This window comes from Lasiodiplodia theobromae (assembly GCF_012971845.1).
Source record: "Lasiodiplodia theobromae strain AM2As chromosome Unknown scaffold_52, whole genome shotgun sequence".
NCBI classification, from domain to species: Eukaryota; Fungi; Ascomycota; class Dothideomycetes; order Botryosphaeriales; family Botryosphaeriaceae; genus Lasiodiplodia; species Lasiodiplodia theobromae.
The window spans coordinates 227,514-245,311 of record NW_023336533.1 but is presented as its reverse complement, the minus strand read 5'-3'; the positions used below and the strand labels follow the sequence as shown (position 1 = coordinate 245,311).

Below are 17,798 nucleotides of genomic sequence, written 5' to 3'. Positions count from 1 at the left end.
GTGATCGTCGTTGCGTAAGGGTTTGGCTGACGGAGCGGAGGGGCAAAGCTCGGAGGCCACCGACGCCCTGCCGTCTCGGCCTTCGGACTATCGTCGTTTGCCGAATCGCTACCGGACTTCTTCTCCACGGCTGCGGTTAAGAGAACCTTAAAACCCAATATCTGCATTTTTGCATTTTGGTGACGATTGACCAGTAAGTCTGTGGGAAAGACCAAAGAAACCCGCGTTGTGCACCAAAGGGAAGCGCAATTGCCTGCTGGATTCTAGCCCGATAAGCAAAGTCACGTGATGGCGCGTCTACCTGGTGTTTTACAAAATGCTGACATACCTTCCTCCCACCTTCCTTCTTGTCCTCCACTGCATGAGAGTCGTTGCCTAATCCCAAACAGGCGGGATCCCCACATTCCGCCATCATGTCCGAAGGATTCGTAGTGTCGAATTGACCCCGCAGGCAGCAATTAGAAAATTGAAATCATCATTCTTCCTTCCCAAAACCATCTCTCGCATCTTTCGTCGCAAACATGTCCAGTCAAGACTCGGCCCTCCCACGCGGCTCCCTCGTCCTCGTCACCGGCGTCAACGGCTTCCTCGCCAGCCATGTGGCGGACCAGCTCCTCCAGTCAGGCTTCTGGGTCCGCGGAACCGTGCGGTCTCTGGAGAAGAACCAGTGGGTGCAGGACTTGTTCGACCAGAAGTACGGCGCGGGGAAGTTCTCCCTCGTCCATGTCCCCGACATGGCTGCCGACAACGCTTTCGACGAGGCTGTGAAAGGTTTGCGGTTTTCTTCGTATCACGGCTTGAGTGAATCATTGTGGGAACATACCACCTGACGTTAACGCATAGGCGTCTCTGGCATCGCCCACGTCGCCTCCGTCATGGGCGATTCGCCTGACCCGAACGTTGTGATACCGACCGTCATCACGGGCGCCCTCAACGCGCTGCGCTCCGCCGCCAAGGAACCAGGCGTGAAGCGCTTCGTGCTGACGTCTTCGTCGACTGCGGCCTACTCCCCCAAGCCTGGAGTGGCGTTCGACATCACGGAGAAGTCATGGAACGAGGAAGCCGTGGCCGAGGCGTGGGCGGACCCGCCGTATGATGAGAGCAGGGGATTGGCTGTCTATGCCGCGAGCAAGACTCAGTCGGAGCAGGCCGTGTGGAACTGGGTGAAAGAGGAGAAGCCGGACTTTGTGGTTAACACGAGTAGGTCTTGCGCAGTCCGCCCTCGTCAAGCTTGTATCCATGGAAGAGGGTCATATAAACGAGGATTCCCAAGCTGACCACTTTGATCATCAGTTTTGCCCAACTGCAACTTCGGGAAGAGCCTCGATTACAAGCATCAGGGACACCCGACGACGTCTGGCTGGATCACCGAGCTTTTCAAGGGCGCATCAACCGAGGCCAGGCTCAGCACATGGAAGCCTCGTACGTGGACTCTGTTTGCACTACTTGCAACATACGTAGGCTGACTAGCGTTCTTCCCAATCCTTTCATCGCCACAGAATACTTTGTCGACGTACAAGATACCGCACGCCTCCACCTCGCGCTCCTGACGCGCCCCGACATCCAAAACGAGCGCGTCTTCGCATTCGCAGCTCCCTGGAACTGGAACAGTCTGCTGCGCATTCTTCGCACCATGTTTCCTGGCCGGAAGTTCATGGATGATATTCCAGGTCTTGAGGATGACCCCAGCGTCATTCGACCGGCTGCGAGAGCAGAAGAAATTCTAAAGGGAATGGGGAGGCCGGGGTGGACGGGGTTGGAAGAAAGCCTGAGGGAAAATTTGGAGGAGTATTTGTAAGGGACAAGGGAGAAGATAGGGAGGGATAAATTCGAAGGAGAAGCATGTGTTCATTGGTCTGAGGTACGTCCGAAAATTAGATTCTAGAAATGATGGCAAGCACAGTCAGTAACGGGGCCAGTAACGGAGACAGAATGAACAAATCAAATCTCAAAGATGACGAATGCGCTGCATAGCCCACCTGCAGTACAAGGCACATCATTTGCTCTAATTGAATGCTGCAAAATGTGAAAACCTGCATATTTGCGGTCGATGTATGCATAGTGCCAAATTGAGAAGGAGCCCCGCTGTGGCGATGTCTGCAGGCTGACACTGCCTCGCAAGGCAGAAACGTAGCACGGTCTCACCCCACTAATGACTGTAAGTATTAGAAACAACCTCCTCCGCAGATGTCTCAGCCCATGCCTCAAAGATGTTCACAAGCCTTGCCATATCAAGACGTACGAACGTGCGATATCAGGAGCTATTATGCCAACATTGCAAACGATTATACCTACACCGCGAAAGCCTCACAGATATCTTCAAAAGGCACTCTCAAAAGATAATTAGTACACCATACAACAATCCGTCTGACTTCGCGACTACCCGGTTCGATAAGAAATGCCGTCTCTGCAGAGTTTTCCAGCAAGTCTATCCCACTTGCCTTCCTCCTGATTTGACGGGCTATGATGTCAAATTAGGAGTTCTCGACATAGCTAAAATATACGGCGATGATAGAGCTATGATCAGAGAACTCAAAAACATTGCTACGGGTATATTCTTTTGCGTAGAATATAGACCGAAATACACCAGGAAAGCATTCGTGCGGGATCCATTCACAGAAGCTGGCTGCATATTAGAGGTAAACGAACTACCTTATCTTCAGCTGCAGAAGCTTCGAAAACCCGAGATCGACTTCACCCAACTCAAAGCGTGGTTGGCTGAGTGTTGCGAATCACACACCAGCAGCTGTGCTAAGCCCACTGAGCCTGAACAAATAGCCGGAATGCAGGTCATCAATGTCCATTCCAGAGATGTAGTGCCTGCCACTCTAGACTTCGATTACGCCGCGTTATCCTACGTGTGGGGTCCGGAGGACAGAGGCACAGCACAACTCGGCTTACCCTACCCTGCACCTAGAACTATCGAAAATGCCTTAGAGGTGACAAGAAGGCTTGGAATTCGCTATCTCTGGGTCGACAGATACTGCATCCGACAAGATCGAAAAGACGAGAAACATGATCAGATCAGCAAGATGCATCTCATTTATCACAACGCACGCGTCACCATCATAGCGGCAGCAGGAAACGGATCAGAGTATGGCATTCCAGGGATCAGAGGGACTCCGAGGACTCCACAACCGTTTACGTACTCGGGTAAGGACATTGTTGTCACTGCGTTCCCTCATCCAACAAGTGTGATCAAGGGATCAAAGTGGGCTTCAAGAGGCTGGACATACCAAGAAGCTGCGCTTTCTAGACGGAGGCTTGCCTTTACCGCGTATGGTGCATATTTCGAATGCAATGGGCCTACTATCTCCGAAGGGATAGACGAACCCATTCGCCAGATAACGAGCAAGTCACCTCGCAAGCTTCAGTCACGCTTATGCGGCGGGATTAGCGCTTGGCCATCGCACAACATCTGGCAGCACATATCAGAATTCTCCAAACGAGATTTCTCCTTCCAAGAGGATCGGTTCAATGCTCTTCTCGGCATATTCGGGTCGTTGGAGAAATCAGGTGAACTGAAAGGACATTTATGGGGAATACCCATTGATGATTTTTCAACGCCAGCATTTCTCCAAAATTTGATGTGGGACACGAAAGAGGCTTCAAGCAGGAATGTGGGACTTCCTAGTTGGTCTTGGACTGGATGGAGAGGCGAAATTTGTAGTCGCCAGGACTCCCATTCCGAATGGGCAGTCGCACAGCAAGACCATCTCCGCGCCGGAGAATGTATATGGGTTGAGCTTTTAAGCGGAACTCTTATCCCGATTGAGGGTTACGGACTCTCAGACAGCACGATTAAGAGCCATTCGCTCTCTCAGTACATCCACATAAAAGCCCGCGCTTTCAGCTGCAAATTCAAGCTCCAACGATGGGAGTCCTACCAGGGTGTCCAGAACCACTGGTCACCCGTCATTCTTTTAGGAGAGCAGGAGTTTGAGTCCCCGTCTGTGTATTTACGTACACAAAGAACGATCAAGGGAACAGATTTTGAGCAAAGATTGGCCTCGGAAACATGGGACGTTATTTTTTGGCGAATAAGTGAGGACAAGACTTATTTCTTGGTGCTATGTCCATACAATGGCCATTCAGAGCGCTTTGGAAATTTTTGGGGTGGGCGTTACTTGAATCAGATTGTGAATTTAATTTCAAGGGACCGCATTTTTAGGCTAGGTTGAGATTTTGTTCTATTATCAATCACCCACCAAAGTCACCTTAGATGGAATTTGCGAGTAACTCTTGAAGTTCAATTGGAACATGACAATTCAACAACGTATCAACAGTCTCGCTTCCAAAATAATTCCCTAAGACCAACCTCATTCTACCCAAGAAAGACCTCCAACCTACTCATCCCCCACCCCCTTCCCCCCAAACCTCGGCAACCTCTCCACAAACGCCTCCCACGCTTCCTCCGACATCAACGGCACCCTCGCATACGCCTCGACCCCCAACCCCTCCACCAGCTCATCGAACCGCTCATACAGCGCCGACAACGCCTCTTCCTCCCTCTTCGCGATCCCTCTCCTCTTCCACCCCAGATTCTCTACAAACCAGCTCTCCGCCTGCCCCACGCACCCCGCCTCAAACACCGCCAACACATCCTCCGCCACGCCCGCGCTCCTCGCGGCGTCGTACGCGACGCTCCACCCCACCGCCTCGGCCACAGGCTTACACAGCGGCAGCACCCTTGCATTGAACGCTGTATCCGTCACATCCCTCGCCCCACCGCCCTCGGGCAGCGCATCGAACACCTCCCGCGCCTCATCCAGCAGTCCCGCCGCGAGCTTCGCCAGCGGTGCGTCCGGGAAGGCGAGCGGCGGGAGGGGGTGGTCCCTGTGCAGCAGCAGATCCGTGACGAGGCGGATGGCGATGACGACGACGTCGCCCTCGGCGAGCGAGTTGCCGCGCATGAGGTTCTGGCAGGACACGATGGCGTTGTGCTCGTACAGGCCCTGGGCGCCGCAGCGCTCGGCGAGGACGGTCAGGGTGGCCTGCGTCTGGGCCTGGATGGCCGTCTTGAAGGCGATGGCGAGGGCGGAGCGGAGGGCGAGCGGCGTGTCCGGCGAGGAGAAGGTGGCGGTGGTGCGCTGCGCCGCGGCGGCCCAGACGAGGGATTGGGCGAGGGCGTGGAGGATGGGGCGTTGTTGGGTGCGGTAGGCGAGGATGGGGAGTTGGGTGCGGCCGTCGGGCCCGGTGATGGTGCGGCGCGAAGAGTACTTGGCCGCGATGTAGGTGCTGAGTTTCAGGCAGGGCACGTTGACGGTGGAGAGGGAGAGGGTGCCGATGCTGGCGCGCGCGACGATGCTGGTGAAGTGCGCGACGGGGTCGGCGGGCTTGTCTAGGGTGCCCAGGAGGGAGTCTTTGGGGAGGCGCTTGTGGTTGAACAGTGTTACGGCGTGGTCGGTGGCTTGGGTTCCGGCGCGCTTCGGCAGGGCGTAGGAGATGACGCCTTCCTCCATCTTCTCGCTGTCGTGGAGGAGCACCCAGAAAGGTCGGACACCCCTGTCTTCTCCGTCGACGATGAGGCGTGCAAATACGATGCCACCGCGCGGCATTCCAGCATCGAGCGTGTTTGGTGACATGAACTTGGCGGCCCGTTGATAGGGAGTGTGGAGGTCGAAAGTACCATCGGGCTGCAGGGTTGCCGTTGTCTTCAGTTCATCGGCGTCGACTCCCCAGCCAACTTCGGTAAGAAGATACTGGCCATTGATCTCAAATTTCAGAAGCTTGTCAATAAGTGGTGCCAGATCCGGTCTGTCCTTCAAGTAAGTGCCCAAAGTTCCGACACAGAGATTCAGATGGGTAGTCAGAAGCACCAAACAGTTGTTGGCGACGGCGTGAATGGTGTCGAGGTGGAAATTCCAGAAATTGGGCGATAGAGTGAGGATATCCTGAAGGGTGAGGCCTGCACGTAATTAGCGTTGAAGAAGTAGTGATTGGGTGAAAGTTGGGTTATACCATGGCGCTGGCAAATCAAGCGAGCTCTGTCGTAGGCATTCTTGATATCTGCTGGCGAAGCGAAGCCTGTGGGAACGCCAGGCTGAAAAGGCTGAAGAGTCAACAGATCCTCCGAGTTAGACATGATGATAGTTAGTGAGAGCGAACAAGTAGGGTGGGCGGCGCTGTAAGGCTTATAAAGTGTCTTATTTTGCAACGCTAAAAATACAACAAAGCAAAGGAGTGTTGCGGCGCAGCGTTCAGTAGTAAGACGTCATTCTGGGTCATGGTCAGCAGCCGACACGGCAATTGGCGCTGAGCTGAAAAGATAATTCCCGATTGTGACTCGTTGGAGCGAAGGCTGACAGGTACCTCAGCCGCAGGGCCAATGGCAGGGCGCATGCAAGAGCCGCTGAGGCTCAGCAATGGGGCGCATAGGGCAAGCGAGATACCGACCACAGCCTAGGCGCAAGTCATATGATGCGGCGTGGACGATGAATGATGCTGCCTTGTATTGGAGGGTAAGCGGGGGCCAAAAGCCACGGAGTCGGTGTTCAGGCGCATGTCATGCCTGAGGGCTGAAGTCGAGTGGGACGATCAAAGGAGCATCGCATCGTCATGCATTTTGGATGTGTCTAGACGTGCAGTTGTACAACGGGTGGAGTCGAAGTGGCAGGCGCAGAAGGCCGAAGCGAGAGCAGGCAGAGTCGTATTTCCGAGCGTCTTATCGATAAGCGAGGCGCCGGCAGCGGCGGCTTGAATCCCAAGCCCGCGTTCTAGGCAACAGTCAGGCCAACACGATCGTCCATTGATCTTGCAGAGAAGCTAGGCTAAGCTCTGAGAACAAACGAGCGCCGCGACCGTCGGTAGATCAAGCAGGTGAGGGCTGTGCAGTCCGGGGTTGGTTGCGTGCTCGGAGTGCCGATGTGCGTGTAACGCGTCACCGCCACACCACCATTCTCTCGGTCTCCTCAACACCCCCCTCTGCCAGCACGTCTGGGTGTCTCTCCTAGCTGCTGCCATGATATCGCCTTCCGACGATGCGCTGCCCGTGGCGCATTGGCGGGCGTGCGGTGACAGCTGCGACCGCCCGTGGCTTCTCGCCTCTCCTGTTCTCGACCAGGTCCGCGCCGATCGCTACCTCCGCGCCATCCCCGCTGCTGTCGCAATAGCTGTGCTTTTGCTGCACGCAGTGCGCCCCCTTCTGAAACGAAGGCCACAGTGGTCCAAGCGGTTCGCTGCCGAGCCTCACTCTCACGCTAGTCGCAAGACATGGACACACTGGACTGCCATTCTTTTTGTGCTGTCTTCCATTGCTCTCGTACTAGCCGTCGCCGCCTCCATTCTTCCCCCTCACTCGCCGCTCGGAGCCCTGGATGTTGTGCCATGGGCAAGCCTCCCACCGCATACCAGTGAAACATTCACGCTGACTAAGCCTGCCAGGCAATCGCCCTTCTCATCGTGGCCATTGACCGCCCAAAATCTACTCCTCTGACTCTTTTGGGTCTCCTATTTACCGTATTCGTCTGCCGGCTAGCTGCGTTAATCTTAACGGCTTCTGCATCCAAGGCCTCAAAAGCATTGGCTATTTCGGAAACATGCATAACCGCCCTCACGGTTGTTGCCATTTTGGGCATGCCCATGCGAGACCCAAACATGCCCACCACTGACATCAGCAAGCCTTCCTCGTCTCCCACTTCTGAGCTGCGAAGCCCCGAGGACAACCTTACTCTCTGGCAGTTCCTTTCCGTCTCTTGGATGTCCCCCTTGATCGCTCTCGGTGCAAAGAGACAGCTGCACGACGAAGATGTGTGGTTCCTGCCTTATGATTTCCAGCATAACCGACTACACATTCTGTTCAGAGAGCTCAAGGGCAGTGTCGTCAAACGGCTACTGCTTGCCAATGGCTTGGATCTGATCATCACCACTACGCTTGCCATCTTGGAATCTGGAGCAAGTAAGCCCATCTGCATTCCTGATTGCGCTGCCCGGCTGCTAACATTTGCTCAGACCTCGTCGCCCCCGTACTCCTTCAACAACTTCTGCGCGCCATTGAACGCGGAGGCTCTGGACGGAAAGAAGCCGTCATTTTTGCCACTTCGATCCTTGCTGTTCGCATGGTTGCAGCCCAGTCTGCAGTCGTGTCCTTGTGGTTTTGCAGGCGATGCTACGAGAGGTCCAGAGGCGAGATGATCACCATGATTTACGAGAAAACCTTGACTCGCAAATCTTTTGGTGCGCCCGAAGAAGAAAAGAAGAAACAGGACGACAGTGATGAAAGCGAAATCGACCAGTCCTCGGCCGAATCGCCGAAAGGAAAGACCTTTTTCGCCCGTCTCTGGTCTCGTCTGAGCCGCGTTTTTCGTCGTACTCGGCAAGATGGCAAGGCCCACAAAGAAGCAGCAAAGCAACCCGCCTCCATGGGTAAAATTCTCAATCTGATGAGGAACGATGTGTATGAAGTAGCTCAGAGATTTTGGGAATTTCCAGACATTTTCACAAAGCCATTGCGGATGGTCATTTCTGTCATTCTTATCTGGAAGCTCCTAGGGTGGCCCTGCCTGTTCGGCGTCACCGTCGTCATCGCCGCTCAGCTCATCAACGCTGGATACGTTCGACTACTACTACGATGGGAGCGCGTGCGGCGTGTCGCCACAGACCAGAGACTGCATGCAACTTCACAGTTCATCGAGGCCATCCGCCATCTCCGGTGGTACGATTGGCAGGATCAATGGCTGGACAAGATCATGGATGCCAGGCAGCGCGAGCTGAACCTCAGAGTCATCACGACCACATTACAGATGCTTATCGGCTCAAACAATATCATGGCTGGCTGCCTGTTTCCGGTCTGTGCCTTCTTTGCATATACTCTTCTCGCCGGAAGGCCACTCTCCGTGGACATTGCTTTCCCTGCACTGCAACTCTTCAATATGTTGGCTGTTAGCCTTCGTGAGATTCCGGGCCTTATCACTACACTTCTCAATGCCTCTGTTGCCGTCGGTCGTATCAACGACTTTATGGCTGAGCCTGACAAGGAGGATGAGTATTCCGAGTTGCGTGGAACTGATATTGCCTTCCACGATGCCTCATTCGCCTGGCCGGGCTCCACGAATACCGTCCTAGACAATTTGAATCTTCAGTTCACCACTGGTCTGACGGTCATCGTCGGAAAAGTCGGAACAGGTAAGACGGCCCTCCTCCAGGCAGTCCTTGGAGAGCTTGATAAGCGAAATGGTGAGGTTGTTGTGCCGGATGAGATGATCGGCTACTGCGCCCAGACCCCTTGGCTGCAGCATATGAGCATTAGAGAGAACATTCTTTTCTCATCGCCGCTTGACGAGACCCGGTATAAGCAGGTCCTGGAAGCTTGTGCTCTGACTCCTGATATGGCAAATTTCAAGCACGGTGATCTCTCAGACCTGGGCGAGAACGGCGTCGGCCTTTCAGGCGGCCAAAGAGCCAGAGTGGCCCTCGCGAGAGCAATCTACAGCCCAGCGAGGACGCTTCTGCTTGATGACCCCCTGGCAGCTCTGGACCACAATACCGCCGAGACTATTGTCAACAGACTTTTGCGCGGCCCGCTTGTCGAAGGACGTACCATCCTACTCGTAACCCACAGGGTTGACCTGGTTTGCCATATAGCAGACCAGATTGTAGAGATACAAGATAACAAGGCTCAGATAATAGATGCCGAAGCGCTGACTGAAGAGCTACACGGACCGGACGGCGTCCAAGCAGGAGCCATTGCCCCTCTCGAGGACGATCCTACTGAAGAGGAAGATAAGCAAGCCGACTCGGAGCCAGACAAATTCATCGAAGAGGAAGGTAGGAAGCATGGTGAAGTTATGGCATCCGTCTACTGGGAATACATCAAGGCAGGCAAGATCAGATGGTGGATTACCCTCATCGTAATCTTCGCCTTGTTCCGACTTGCCAGATTATTCAACTACTGGTTCCTCAAGGCTTGGGGAGAGGCGTATGAAGAGGCTGGCGAACAGGCAATCTCGTTTGGCCTTTCAAGTTTCTTCGATAAGCTCCCACCCCCTGAAACCAATGTCCGGCCCTGGCTGCTATGGTTCTTCATTATCGCCATGCTTCTGACGGCCATGTACTTCCTTTCCGATGTGGCTCTTCTTATCATCGTATACACGGCAGGCAAACGCTTGTACAAAGAAGTCATGTGGAAGGTCAGCCGTGCCAACTTCCGCTTCTACGACGTCACTCCGGTTGGACGGTTGATGAATCGTGTCACGTCAGACATTGGGACGTTGGATGGTGGGATAAGTGACCAGCTTCAGAGTGTGGCATGGTACTTGATCGGCTGGATCGCAGCCATTGTCGTGATTGCTTCCGTCACGCCCCTATTCCTCATCGTCTCGCTGATCCTGACCGCGTGGTTTGTCTACATTTTCATGCGCTTCTTGCCAACATCGCAAAGCCTTCGTCGGCTTGAGGTATGTACTCACCTATCCCAATAGTGGCAGGCTAACTGAAAACCGTACAGATGGTCTCGTTGAGTCCGCTCATGTCCAACTTCGGTATACTTCTCAATGGACTGACCACCATCCGAGGTATGCCCACGCCTTTCCTATAGTCAGCACCTGCTAACAGTCAACCAGCGTTCCGCGCCCAACCTCGCTTCCAAGACCGCGTCATCGCCGTCACCGACGCCTTCCAGAAGATGGACCACTTCTACTGGAGCCTCCAAGCATGGCTAACCTACCGCTTCGACGCCCTCTCGGCCTTCTCCTCCTACGGCCTCACCCTCCTCGCCCTCTACGAAGACCTCACTCCCGGCCTAACCGCCTTCATGCTGACATCCGCCTCCAACTTCGTCCTCTTCACGCACTCGCTCTGCAAGCAATACGGAAAACTCCAAATGGACTTCGTCTCGGTCGAGCGCGTCGTCGAGCTCCTCCACCTGGACGAAGAGCCCGTCGGCACCGTCATACCCCCGGCCGCCTGGCCCTCCACCGACGCCGACATCGTCCTCGACAACGTCACGGTGCGCTACGCGCCGCACCTCGAGCCGTCGCTGGAAAACGTGTCGCTGCGCATCCCGGCCCGCGCTACCTGCGCCATCGTCGGCCGGACGGGGTCGGGCAAGAGCACGCTCGCGCTCGCGCTGCTGCGCACCGTGCGGCCTGAAGCGGAAGCAGAAGGTGGCGGAGGAGGCAGCATCACGGTCGGCGGCGTCGACCTCGCCGACGTCGACGTCCACGCCTGGCGCCAGCGCATCACGTTCGTCGCGCAGGACCCGGTCTTGTTTCCGGGGACGATGCGCGACAACCTCGACCCGGTGCGCGCGCACGGCGACGACGAGTGCGCGGCGGTGCTGGCGCGGGTGTTGAATGAGCATGGTAGTAATAGCAGCAGCAGTGGTGGTGGTGACGACAACAACGCGGATAACAGTAACAGCAACAACAACAACAACCAACAGTGGACGCTCGACTCGCGCGTCGAGGCGGGCGGCAAGAACCTGTCGCAGGGCCAGCGGCAGCTGGTCGGGCTGGGCCGCGCCATCCTGCGCCGCAGCCCCATCATCATCCTCGACGAGGCCACGGCCAGCATCGACAAGGAGACGTCCACCGCCATCCAGGAGGTCCTGCGCGAGGAGCTGCGCGACAGCACCGTCATCACCATCGCCCATCGCGTCGAGGCCGTCAAGGGCGCCGATTTTGCTGTCGTCTTGGACAAGGGGAGGGTTGTGAGGGCTGGGAAGCCGGAGGATGTGGTTGTGGGGTAGGGAGAATACATTTCGCTATTTGAAAGATTGAGAAAGATGGTAGAATAGGGAGAGAGGGCGGATCTTAGATTTATGATTGTGATGTGCCTAGGTAAGATGGATGGGGAACAAAGATTGGACAGATGGAAGAAAATAGCGGCGTTTGTCTTGGATCAACTGACTTCACTTGGCTCGAACGGCGGGATGAATGATGTAACTACATGAGTTCTAGTTGAATCCCGTAGGGGAATCACAAACCACCATGAGTGAAGATACGACTGGCTTCCCGTCATTATCCGTTTCGGCCGAGACCAGCCTTGGAGTCAACACATCCAGTCGTGCTCCTCACAGATCAAATCTCAGCAGCACCGTCCAACAGCTCAAATGGCGCATCCCTTCATTTATCACGGTCGGACTTAGATCATGCGGGAGAAAGAGGTGTTTCAATAATACAGTTGTTCGCCAATGACAGGCTTTTGTCGGGTTTCGCGGTGTAGTCGGACGCCGGGGATCGGACGGAATGATAGCAAACCCTCCGGGTATGTTAACCGTGCTCCTAGAGCCACGAGAGAACTTGGTCGAAAAATGATTGCGACGGCACCAGACCTCTTCTAAAAACAGTTTTAGTCTTCTTTTCCATTCTCTCTCGGTCCATGTCTGCTTGGGTTCGGACTTAGAGCTAGGTCGTGATTTTTTCCCACAGCCACGCCAAGGCCGCGTCATCGCTTTCGACAGCTCCCCGCGTCTCCCCCATTCGGTCCCTTCCGGTCACCGTGCACTGCTTCCGTGTTTGCCTCAGAGACACACGCGCAAACCGCCCCACTACCCGCCACCACGCCATCCGCACAAATCACTGCGCCTCCTCTTTAATGGTGCCATCAATAGGTACTTTAGCTGCTTTCAATCTAGCCTTCGTCGTCACCAGTTCAACCGTGCTTGCTTGCTGTCGTGTCTTCGTGACCGTATAGAAACCACCTTCTCTCCCATCTCAATCTATTCGCCTCCACAGTCACCACGCAAGCATTCCCTCGTTTTCTCAGCCCTGCGACTTATTTCGCGGTTGTTGACCAGCCCGGACCACCACCACGCCTCTCCCACCCTAACCCAATTAGGCAAAAAAGCCACACAACCACCGCAATGCCATCCACATCCACCACCACCGCCGCCAGGCTATCAACCCTCCTAGCCTCCGCTCTTCTTCCCTCCCTCGCCACTGCCCAAACCTACTCCTCATGTAACCCGACCAACTCGTCGCAATTCCCGTGCTCCGCCGACGCCGGCCTCTGCCAAAGCACCGTCTTCGAGTCGGACTTCACGACCGGAGACAACAGCAGCTGGCACTCGCTGGCAGGCACAGTGACGTACTCTGACGAGGGCGCGGCCTTCACCATCGCCGAGCGAGGCGACGCGCCGACCATCGAGACCGACTTCTACATCTTCTACGGCCGCGTCGAGGTGACGATGAAGGCCGCCCCGGGAACGGGCATCGTGAGTTCGATCGTGGTCGAGAGCAACGACCTGGACGAGATCGACTGGGTACGTCTTTTCCCCTCCCCTCTCCCGCCCCCCCTCTCAACCCCTTCCACTGACAAACCGAACCACAGGAATTCCTCGGCGGCGAAAACTCCATCGTCCAATCCAACTACTTCGGCAAGGGAAACACGACGACCTACGACCGCGAAGAGGAGCACGACGTGACGACGCCGCAAGACGTCTCGCACGTCTACGCCATCGACTGGACGGCCGAGCAGATCGTGTGGTCGATCGACAACACGACGGTGCGCACCCTCGCCTACGCCGACGCGCTGTCCGGCCAAAACTTCCCGCAGACGCCCTCGACCGTCCGCCTCGGCATCTGGGCCGGCGGCGACGAGGACAACTCGTACTGGACCCGCGTCTGGGCCGGCGGCAACACCACCTACTCCGCCGCCGCGGGCATGCCGTGGACCATGACGGTCGAGAAGGTCAGGATTACGAATTATAACCCTGCTAGTAGTTATAATTATACGGATACGACGGGCAATGCGGATAGTATTGCGTTGATTGGGACGGATTGCGAGGAGGCGAGCTCGAGTGAGAGTAGTTCCAGCAGTTCCAGCAGCAGCAGCACCACCACCACCACGAGTAGCAATGGGACCGCGAGTGTGAGCGCGTATGCGGAAACGACGCCGGGTAGCTCCAGCACCCCGACTCCCACCCCCAGCTCCAGTTATTCGAGTGGTGGCGTTGAGAGGTTGGGTGGAGGCCTGAGGGAGTTTTTGTTTGGCAGCTTTTTCGTTGCACTGCTTTTGCTTTGAGGAGTTAGCGGAGCACTGGGGGGTCTTGGCGATGACTTTTTGATGGGACCTTTTTTTAATGCGTTGATGTGGAGTGATATGACTTCATGACGAGGATTCAAATATTCGGGTTATCGATGGCTTGTTTACGTCAGTGCAAAATTACGCCTTTGGTGTATAACCTGGGATCTCACGCGGTGACAAACAATTTGGATTGCATAACAACTTCAAAAAAAAAAAAAAAGCTACTGCCTTGACGAGAATGGTAGATTGAAGCTCCAATTTGCTAAAAAAAAAAAAAAAAAAAAAAGGAAAGAAAGGGCCCGGGATAAAGGGAACGGACTAATAAGAGCGGGAGCAAAGTAATAGCCTCAATATCGCAAGGGAAAATATCAAACAGGTGAGACTTTACATTTGATTTGTGCACTCCTTTCCTCATGGCTGATACGAACGAAAGAAAGGCCAACAAGGAGTCAAATCCTCTAAAGCTTTTGGGATGTATATCCAAGAAAGAAATGTACTATTGATCGAAGCTCCCATTCCCAGAGTATTTTAGAACTTCTGCACAGATCCCATTTTGGCGTGGAAAGCTGTGTTTTCGGGCTCGGTATTTTGATCAATCAAAGAGAGACTGTTTTGCAACACCGAAGTCGGAATAGGCGTAGTTGTTCGATCCGTTATTCATTCAAATTCAGAGGCCTCCGTTGTGGTAGAGCCCGGTTTTTCGTCGTGCCCTAAGCCAATGATACGTCTGAAATCCACGCTTGAACGCCACTTTGCTTTCCCAAGCTTGAGTCTCAGCGAATTCGTTTGAACCTTCCCAACAACAATAGCACCGGTCTCTGAGTATGCATAACTCCCCTTTGGCGGCTGGTTTGACATCTCAAGTAAAGATTGATAACAAGGGGAATGGCCTTCTCTGCACAGATTTCTGATGGACCAACTGGTTGCATTACCAGGAACGCAGTAGAGATCGTTGTAGACCTTCAGAACGTCACCGCCACCGCATTGCTGGGACAGCTGTCGTACGCATGGCATGGAGGCTGTAAGAAAGTATTGCTGCTTAGGGATCTCGCTCCAAGTCAGACAGCAATCGGGTTCTTCTGATGTCGGTTGGATAGGGTCCACGAGACCGCTGCAGAATAAAACTGCAATATCGGGTCGTGAGGCGATAAGCTTTAGCCAACCAGCACTCTTTGCTGCGTCGATAGTGGCCCTTTTGGAAGCAATGTGCTCTTGAAATTCGCAAATTTCTTTGAACTCGTACCCGACCAGGTCTTTTGTCTCTCTACTTTTTGCTCCTATCTGCTGGTCCTTGATGTAGGTAATGCGTGCGAAGAACTCGACTAGCAAATGAGAGAAAGTGTTTGCCTCGTCTGTTTGGATGTGTGCTGGTAGTTCGGACCCCATTGCGGATTGGATGGCTTCGTAGGCTGCTTCTCCTCCATGGTGGTGCGGCATAGCGTACGGCATTTTCTCCAGAACATCTTCAGCTTGGTCTTGATAAGATGCCCATGCCAAAATCATATGCAGAACAACACTGAGCTCCGGTACAAGCCATGCTCGCTTTGTTCCAACATCATATATCAATGTAGATGCCTGTTTGGCGTTTCTGATCTTGTCATGGATGCGTTTGTGAGCCGCCATTATCCTTCGGTTTGCCGTCTGATGTATTTGGACCGTTGCAGAGACTTCTGCAGTAAAGAATCCCATACCAGACGTTCCGAATGTTCCTGTGATCTCATCTCCTAAGATGATTCTGTTCTTGTCATTGTACTGAGCTCCTGATAGCTCCACAGATCGAAATCCAGAAGTCCTCGTCCCAAGATGGATTTCTGCGTTTGGCCAATATCCGACGAACATCCTCTTTTCAGAGAGGTTCCTAATGTGAGACATATCCGTCATCACATCTCCAGATTTTTTGATCAAATCCCATAGTGATTCAGAGTCCCCTTCATCTGTCTGAACGAAGTGCCACTGGATGCAGTTGTCGCTGGTCGATGCTATTGGAAGCAGGGCCGTCTCATCTCCCTTGAGAAAAATTTTGTCGTCGTAGTGGCAAGGATGCCATATCAGACCGAGCAACTTCATTGCTTGAAACGGTAGCTCGACGCCTTTCTCGTCACTTCTTTCCGGAATTGGAAAGCCTACGGCCAAGTTGAATCCTTCGAACATCCGATGCCAACATGTTGCAACAGTTTCGGTAGCTCCTCGTTCCAGAGGAATCCTTTGTAGTATTTCGAAATAGCCGCGGTCATGGCCGGGCCGAATCAAAGAATCTGAAAACTGGAGATTTCCTTCCTTACATGGATTGAAGGTTGCGGTGAACCATCGGAGCAATTCGGCAACTTGGGCGGCAAAGTTTTTGCTCCCTTGGGCCACCACGATTGTCTCGATCCCTGTCCAAACCATGACGGAACCGCCATCAGGATGTCTGGAGGAGTTGTTCAAGGCCTGGAAGCGCGGGTGCGACTCTTGGATGTTCGATATAAACATGTCCAGCAATTTGGGGCCGACAGTTGGCCAAAAGGTTTCGACGTATTCTTTGCAGGTCGTAGAGAATGCTTTCTCTGGCGTTCCGCTAACTGTGAGCATGGAGCTTAAGGCTTGGTCCGTCGGTAGCTCACTCAGAACGAACCTCGGTAGATCCAAATCGACCCAGAAAACCGTACATGAGGTCTCCATTGCGCTATTCTCCTCGAGGACTTTGCGGGTCTCATTCTCGGCATCCGAGGCTCGGATGGAGGATTCCGGTGCTTGCCCGTCGATGGGCCTCTTCCTAAAGACCTCAGAAAAAGGGGTGGATAGATTGTCCATGGACGCAAGTTGACCAAGAAACCCAGTCGGGCGATCAGCCATGAACCACGGCGATCTTGCTGTGGAAATGAGCTGCGTAGTCTCTGGCTCCCATCTGTCCGTCCGAGCTCCAAAGTTGTGAATCAGCCGAGCTAGCAGTGTGTATCTTCCGCTTTTATGAATTCTCATGCCTGAGAAGCAGCATGTGGCTGTCAAAGTGGCCTCGTTGAAGTCCTTGAGGCAAAGATTTTGGCTGGTATCCTGGCAAACCCAAGTACCATCTATTGGCGGCAACAAGAATTCATCCTCATCCAAAAGGTCCAACAGCACTTTGTATCTGCCGGCTGCAAGGGTTCCAATATGCCAGGTAGGGAGATTGCATCGAATGGTAATGAGTGCCGGGGATTTGCTCCCAACAGGCACCGTCGGGGGCGGCCCAGTTTCGAAGTAAAAGTCGATTGTGTGCTCCGGTGTGCTCCCTCTCAGGCTAGGAAACGCGAAGCCATAGTCCTCTTCTCTTGCATCTTGATCATAAGGTACGGCTCTATTAGCAGATGGTGCTCTCGCTATTCCCTTGGAGAAGTGCTGATGAGTTTGGGGAAAATCCGTAGACATGTCCAAACCACGTCTTCCTTCATAAACGCCAACTCCCTTCTTTTGGATAGGATGGGCCCCTAGTGATACTCTTGCGGCAGTTCAAGTACTTTGGTGTTCTTAAGGGAAAAACCACGCTTGACTTTGACTTCTGATATCGCTGCAGGAGATTATATATAACTGGTTTCGCGCTCATATAAGCAAAGGATTAATAACATGCCGAAGTTCAGCTTCGTCTGTCACCTTTCAGTTTCACGACAGGCTTCATCATCGGCGGTATGCACGACTATCCAATTACGCTCTACTTATCCTTGCACCAGGATGGGGGCCAGCACCCTGGTCGAGCAAACCGAGTCCAATGGGCAACATTGAAAGCTCAGCCACCATTTCGCCCCCGTACCTTCGGGAGCCAACCGCATTATTGGGAAAGAAACGACGCTTGTCTTAGAAATCTACCGCGATGTCAG

The 17,798-nt window shown here is 54.0% G+C and overlaps 4 protein-coding genes across 4 annotated transcripts; 3 read left to right on the top strand and 1 right to left on the bottom strand.

Annotated features, from left to right (window-relative positions):
* Window positions 1–521: 521 nt before the first annotated feature.
* LTHEOB_11749 (Aldehyde reductase II) lies at window positions 522–1,798 on the top strand (the record flags this gene model as incomplete). The annotated part of the gene is made up of 4 exons (XM_035508539.1): window positions 522–771; window positions 844–1,200; window positions 1,294–1,422; window positions 1,500–1,798. The coding sequence occupies 4 exons, from the start codon at window positions 522–524 to the stop codon at window positions 1,796–1,798; spliced, it is 1,035 nt and encodes a 344-aa protein (XP_035365741.1).
* A 2,548-nt stretch (window positions 1,799–4,346) lies between these two features.
* Window positions 4,347–6,085, bottom strand: LTHEOB_11748 (Acyl- oxidase; the record flags this gene model as incomplete). Its single annotated transcript, XM_035508538.1, has 2 exons — window positions 4,347–5,908; window positions 5,962–6,085. 2 exons carry the CDS (start codon window positions 6,083–6,085, stop codon window positions 4,347–4,349), a joined length of 1,686 nt encoding a protein of 561 aa, XP_035365740.1.
* A 1,511-nt stretch (window positions 6,086–7,596) lies between these two features.
* LTHEOB_11747 (ABC transporter) lies at window positions 7,597–11,686 on the top strand (the record flags this gene model as incomplete). Its single annotated transcript, XM_035508537.1, has 4 exons — window positions 7,597–7,897; window positions 7,951–10,394; window positions 10,445–10,511; window positions 10,560–11,686. 4 exons carry the CDS (start codon window positions 7,597–7,599, stop codon window positions 11,684–11,686), a joined length of 3,939 nt encoding a protein of 1,312 aa, XP_035365739.1.
* A 1,116-nt stretch (window positions 11,687–12,802) lies between these two features.
* LTHEOB_11746 (Extracellular cell wall glucanase Crf1 allergen Asp f9) lies at window positions 12,803–13,962 on the top strand (the record flags this gene model as incomplete). Its single annotated transcript, XM_035508536.1, has 2 exons — window positions 12,803–13,201; window positions 13,270–13,962. The coding sequence occupies 2 exons, from the start codon at window positions 12,803–12,805 to the stop codon at window positions 13,960–13,962; spliced, it is 1,092 nt and encodes a 363-aa protein (XP_035365738.1).
* Window positions 13,963–17,798: the final 3,836 nt, after the last annotated feature.